The sequence below is a fragment of the Triplophysa dalaica genome, chromosome 7 (assembly GCF_015846415.1).
Source record: "Triplophysa dalaica isolate WHDGS20190420 chromosome 7, ASM1584641v1, whole genome shotgun sequence".
Lineage (NCBI taxonomy): Eukaryota > Metazoa > Chordata > Actinopteri > Cypriniformes > Nemacheilidae > Triplophysa > Triplophysa dalaica.
Window position 1 is genome coordinate 6,478,832 of NC_079548.1, and position 6,468 is coordinate 6,485,299.

General features: G+C 38.2%; 1 protein-coding gene across 1 annotated transcript; it reads left to right on the forward strand.

Moving 5' to 3' along the window:
* The first annotated feature begins 486 nt into the window (after nucleotides 1–486).
* gaa (alpha glucosidase) lies at nucleotides 487–6,161 on the forward strand. Its single transcript, XM_056752817.1, has 19 exons — nucleotides 487–1,210; nucleotides 1,283–1,434; nucleotides 1,607–1,772; nucleotides 1,860–1,956; nucleotides 2,046–2,165; nucleotides 2,243–2,361; nucleotides 2,491–2,622; nucleotides 2,790–2,900; nucleotides 3,011–3,124; nucleotides 3,875–3,959; nucleotides 4,035–4,152; nucleotides 4,231–4,364; nucleotides 4,472–4,623; nucleotides 4,747–4,895; nucleotides 4,977–5,118; nucleotides 5,212–5,310; nucleotides 5,393–5,557; nucleotides 5,691–5,843; nucleotides 5,976–6,161. The coding sequence occupies exons 1-19, from the start codon at nucleotides 701–703 to the stop codon at nucleotides 6,036–6,038; spliced, it is 2,781 nt and encodes a 926-aa protein (XP_056608795.1). The 5' UTR covers nucleotides 487–700; the 3' UTR covers nucleotides 6,039–6,161.
* The last annotated feature ends 307 nt before the right edge of the window (nucleotides 6,162–6,468 follow it).

Here is a 6,468-nt window from a genome sequence, read left to right on the forward strand (position 1 = left end):
CAAATTCACGGAAAAAATGTTTTGATTAAATTATTTACATTCACAAATATTTATGAGAATATGTTCTCTGTCTTTTTAAAATGGAACAAATACTGTTGTGCTAAACGTGTTATTTGTAGATATATGTTTATGTATTTTTATTTTCCTCGTCTATTATTGACCGCATGTAGAAAATCTTTATTTTATAATAATTTTATTTTGAATCTTTATTATAATAAATATTAGCCAAAATAATTCCTCCATACACTGAACAGCACGTTGCAAAGTTTTATTGAGCTAAATTATTAATTAAAAGTGAATGCAAAACATTTAGACTTGTTCCCCGTCTAAATAAGATGTATACTAGTAGTAAACATCTATATAAAATATTTAAAATACATAATAAATTAGAGTCCGTCTCCTGCTTTGACTTTAAAAGTTAAGTTTATAAAAAGTTTATACAGCACATAAACAGACACACCAATGGTTTAGAGTTGCGCATGCGTCATTTCCTCTCCCAAATTTACCATTCGTTTCGGGGGCTATAGAGATACAGATGCAGTAATAAAACCAGAACGGATCCTTTATGACATATTTGCAACAGTCCACTATTTAATGTGTTGTTTAAGTACAATGTACTTGATCTTTTTCGGATATTACGTTTATTGACGCATGCGCGGTTGTTTTGGACTTCCGTGTTTAACTAACGAAGAGCAACTCAATGGCCAAACTCTTGCACATATCTACTGCACTACTGATCATTATATTTTTGACATACCTTGCTCTGGTACATGAAGCCCAGAACGTCTCGTTTACTTTTTCAACCTCAGTGGAAATAAAGAGTAGCTCAAAACTCGTATACAGGGGTTTAAAATCCCAAATCAATGTAAGCATTATTAATGCATCTAGTGATCCCCGGGCTGAATACTCTAATAAGTGCGATATAATTGTGCAAAGCCGCATTGACTGTGCACGTGATAGATCTTTAAGTCAGGCTGACTGTGTAAACAGAGGGTGCTGTTATGATCCCCGACCAAAATCTGGATTCAGAGGGCCTCCGTGGTGTTTCTACCCAGTCCGTTACCCAGGTTATAAAATGGGGGTCCTGACTCCTACCAAGAGGGGCCAAAGAGCTACCCTGACCCGTTCCACGCCCTCATACCTGCCCCGGGACATCTCAACACTTCAACTAGACATGATTACTGAATCTTCAGGTTGTCTGCACCTTATTGTGAGTGAAACTTTTTGTATTGTAAACACCTTTTCATACAACATACTCGTCTAAACATCTCTTTCCACACAGCTGAAGGATCTTTCATCTCCAAGATATGAGGTCCCATTTGTCACGTCACACCCCGAAGGTCGCGGTGACGCAATAATTCCTCTTTATGATGTTGAATTTCAACCAGACCCCTTTGCTTTCATTGTTCGTCGCAAGTCCAATGGACGGGTTATGTGAGTGTATATTCCCTCTTGAAAAAATTTCCAAATCCTAATACCATATTTTTGCATGCATCACTTTTATTATCACTCAAGCTAAGTGATTTTTTCAAGTTTTGCATGAACAAATGCTTAAAAAAGGTTGTTTTGTATTGTTGGCAAATGCTTTCTATTTTATTTCTTCTAGTCTAAATACCACGATAGGACCCCTTCTGTATGCAGATCAATATCTGCAGCTCTCCACCAGTCTGGCTTCCTCTGTGATATCGGGACTGGGTGAGCATTACACCCCCATCAACCTGGACCTCAACTGGACTTCTGTTTCATTATGGAACAGAGACATGGCGCCACATGTAAGACCTACATCTCATATCACATTCTCCTTTAACTTTCTCATTGTTCACGGGGCCATCATTAAGATTTAATTTGGCCCTTTGTAGAGAAATGCCAACCTGTATGGCTCCCACCCTTTCTTCATGCTTCAAGAAGGTGATGGACAGGCACATGGAGTGTTTCTTCTCAACAGCAATGCGATGGGTATGCACCTGTGCTTTGACGTTGCTGTATGTTTGTTTAATATGGCACAGATGAAGGTCTCTAATTGTGTCAATGTTTGGCAAATGTAGAGGTGTTTTTACAGCCGTCTCCGGCATTGACGTGGCTTACCATTGGAGGAATTTTGGACTTGTATGTGTTCTTAGGCCCGAGTCCACAGACTGTGGTTCAACAGTACCAGGAAGTTATTGGTATGGAGATCACAGTTTACAGATTTAAAGTTGTAATTTACCCACAATGCAATTTATTCTTTGACTTAAAATTGAAGGTTTTCCTATGATGCCCCCGTACTGGTCACTGGGGTTCCACCTTTGTCGATGGGGGTATACTTCCACCAACATCACAAGGACCGTGGTGCAACACATGCGCCGAGCCCAGTTCCCTCTAGTATATAAGCTCAATAAATAATGTCTGTGCTGGTGGATAGAATACTGCTGTATTGCATGCTGAATTCTGCAGTATATACTTTATGTTGCCTGCTAATGTTTTGCAGTTCAATTAATTTCACATCTTTAGGATGTACAGTGGAATGACCTTGATTATGCAGACCAAAGAAGATGCTTCACTTTTGACCCACAACGGTTTGGAGATCTGCCGCAGATGGTTAATGAGTTCCATCAGCTGGGCATGAAGTATGTGCTTATACTTGTAAGTGAATGAGCACTTATAGCAACACCCCATCAAACAATTCTGCATGCATTTCAAATAGGAAGTGACTCAGACAAGCTTGGATCGAATTCACCATTGCATATGTGAAAAATTGTGCAAATTGTAATACAAATGTGAGAGTTATGTATCATGTGGTCATGGATAAGGATCCAGGCATCAGCAGTACGAGCCCTCCTGGTTCATACAAACCCTTTGATGATGGGCTGAAGAGGAGAGTATTTATCAAGAACTCCACTGGGCAAATCCTTATTGGGAAGGTTTGTGGTTGATGTTTTAATATTTTCTGTTCTGTCTGTATTGGTAATGTTGTGAAATTTGGCCCAGTGGTCTGCACAAAGGAAAGTTTAGAATTCTCACTTCTAACCAGGTATGGCCCGGTCCAACTGCATTCCCCGATTTTACAAATCCTACGACCATTGACTGGTGGATGGACTGTATCAGACTCTTTCACGACAAGGTACCCGTGGATGGACTTTGGATAGTAAGTACTATACAATAATGATCCATCTACTGTTTACTATTAAATCATTACCTCACAAAATTCCTTTTTGTAGTGTACTAATTCAAGTAGGATGTAATGGTGTTTGATTTGTTCACGTATGCCAGATAACATCCCAACAACACAATCCAACACATTACCAGTAGAGACCCAAAAGAGCATTATAGTTTCCATTCAAGGGATAGTACACCAACAAATTAAATTTCTGTCATAATTTACTCTGTATGATTTTTGTTCTGTTAAACAAAAAGATATTTGGAAGAATGTTAGCAACTGACATTTCTTATTGACTACCATAGTAGGAAAAAATATTTTTAAAAAAAATTGTTCTGTTGAACACAAAATTTGATATTTTGAAGAATCGAGGACAGTTTTGGGGCACTTTTGAGGACCATTGTAATTTTTCCTACCATGGTAGTCAAGGATGTCCCAGAAATGTCAGTTGCTAACATTCTTCCAAATATCTTTTTGTTTAACAGAACAAAGAAATTTATACAGGGTAGGAACTACTTGGGGATGGGGAGTAATTCTTGACAAAATTTTCGTATTTGGGTGGACTATCCCTTTAAAACCAATACAATCCAATCATAACAATTAAATCCATTAGAATGTATGTAAAATGTATTTAGAATACATAAATAGTGTCGGAATTTATCGGGATTATTTTGTAAAAATGAACGTTATTCCTATACTGACCTTAATAAATTTCTCTGTTTGACATTCTGTTCATAGGATATGAACGAGCCTTCTAATTTTGTCCAGGGCTCTGTGAACGGATGTCCTGACACTTACTTGGAAAAACCACCCTATACTCCAGGTCAGCTGATAAACTCTATAGTCTACCATTGACCATACAAATAGACTGCATGAAAAGGTCTGTCTTGTTCTGCAGGTGTGATAGGTGGCCAGTTAAACTCAGAAACACTATGTATGTCCGCACAGCAAAATCTGTCCAGTCATTACAATCTTCACAATCTGTATGGACTCACTGAGGCTATCGCCACCTACAGGTCAGTGAAATATCCGCAGTTTATTGGTTAAACATTAGATCGGTGATATAACCAGCTTTTACCCACTGTGAACTTCAGGGCTCTATTGAAAGTGAAGGCCACTCGACCGTTCGTCCTCTCCAGGTCATCTTTTCCTGGATTAGGACGTTTCTCTGGACACTGGACTGGAGACGTGCGGAGTGACTGGGAGCAACTGCGCTTTTCCATACCTGGTATGGTATAAAACCTGCTGTCCAACTTTAAATAAAACCTCAAAGGAAATGTTGTTTATTTCTTTGATGTTATTATGAATAAGATTGTTTATCTCTATGCGCATCAGGTGTGCTGTTGTTCGGACTTTACGGGGTTCCTTTAGTGGGCGCTGATGTGTGTGGATTTGGTGGTGACACTACTGAAGAGCTGTGTATTCGATGGACACAACTGGGAGCGTTTTACCCCTTTATGAGAAACCACAACGACAAACCCAATACTGTGAGATATAGATGAACCCGTTACAGCCTGTGCCCATCCACACCAGGGAAAATAACTATAAAGTTTCAAAAAAAGTGTTGTTGTATACTTTACATGTAACTAAACCGTATTTTATATTTCCAGCCCCAGGAGCCGTATGTATTTAGTCAACAAGCTCAAGATGCCATGAGGGCTGTGTTGATGCTGCGATACTCTCTTTTGCCCTTCCTCTACACGCTGTTCCACCACGCGCACACCTCCGCCAGCACTGTGGCTCGTCCTCTCTTCTTTGAGTACACACGCTTGAACTCATTCATCGCCATAATCTGAGTTTGTTGTTGGTCCATTTCTTAAGACTTTGTTCTTTATTTTAGATTTCCTACTGATCCGAATTGTCAAGCCATAGACCGGCAGTTCATGTGGGGGAGTTCATTCCTTATCAGTCCGGTTTTGGAACAAGGAGCGGTGGAGGTGGCAGCCTATCTCCCCTTGGGGACTTGGTACAGTCTGCACAATGTAAATTTGTCATTAAACCACTCTTTTTAATCAAAGTAAATCAATGTTTATAATTGTATGAAATAAACTTGAAGCTTTTCTATTTTGATATAGGGGCAAGCATATTACAGTAAAGGGCAATATATTCTATTTCCTGCTTCATTGGACACCATTAATGTTCATGTGAGAGAGGGAAGCATCATTCCCCAGCAGGTAATGTAATAGCAAGGTCTAATAATATTTACTTGCATGTTTTAAGCCATGCTCCTGTATTGAAAACATGTTTTTTTCTTAGGTTCCTGCATTGACTACAACTGTGTCACGCAGAAACCCTTTCATTCTGCTTGTGCCATTATCAGCAGAAACATGGAGCAAAGGAGACCTCTTCTGGGATGACGGAGAAAGTCTGGAGACTTCTGAACGGGGAGATTACTCATACCTTCTCTTCTTTGCTGAAAAGGTAGATGGATTTGTTAAATTGTCCTAAACTGCATTAAACCTGCAAATTCAATCTGCTAACCTGTAAATCAGATGACGAGTTTTAGGAGAATAAACATCACAATTTTAATTTATTTATACATTTCCAATTCTAGTCTTATTTGGTGGGTAAACCAGTCAGATTAAATGGATCTCTCGACCGTTTGGTCCTTGGGCAAGTGCGTGTTTTCGGGGTTCAGACTCCGCCTACGGCTGTGTTGGCCAATGGGAAACAGGTTCATGACTTCTCTTACAGTACAGGCACAAAGGTAAGAAATCTATGATCTATCACATCAAAATTTGCTTTCTTAATATCTGGTAAGGTTTACATTTGGATAAAGAACATGAGTCTGTGGTAAATATGAAAATGTATAAAAATATCAATTTGTTTGTGTGTACAGGTTCTTACAGTGTCTGGGTTGGATTTACCAATGACAGCAATGTTCACAGTACAGTGGAGCTGATGAAGGGATACATATACTTATAAAATTTTAAATTTTCAATGAGCATTAATATTAAATATTTTATTGCATCGGTTGTTGTTACTGTTTTTATTTTTGTGAATCAATAAAATACATGGAACAGTTGTTTTTATATTTTTGTAAATCACATAAGGACTACCACATAAAGTATCTGAAATCAAGATTGTTATAACTAATATTAAATAGTGATCTCTTGTTTTATTACTGTTACAAAAATCATGTAGTAAAGCCATGTTTTATGCCAATAATCAATACACTAAAGTAACATGGTTAATGCATTTTCGACACAAAAAAATAAGTTTGTTTTCAATATGGAAATGACACTTATTATTATTATTTTTTCTTGCAGGTGTGTAACTTAAGCTATATTTGATAACACACATCGCTCAAGCTTAAATCATTGTAATATTAT

What these genes read in the sequence shown, in the direction of transcription:
- gaa (XM_056752817.1), top strand. Translation starts at nt 701, where the DNA reads ATGGCCAAACTCTTGCACATATCTACTGCACTACTGATCATTATATTT. An exon ending in AAAACCACCCTATACTCCAG is followed by an intron (nt 3,960 to 4,034) that starts GTCAGCTGATAA and finishes CTTGTTCTGCAG; the next exon opens with GTGTGATAGGTGGCCAGTTA. An exon ending in ACTGCGCTTTTCCATACCTG is followed by an intron (nt 4,365 to 4,471) that starts GTATGGTATAAA and finishes TATGCGCATCAG; the next exon opens with GTGTGCTGTTGTTCGGACTT.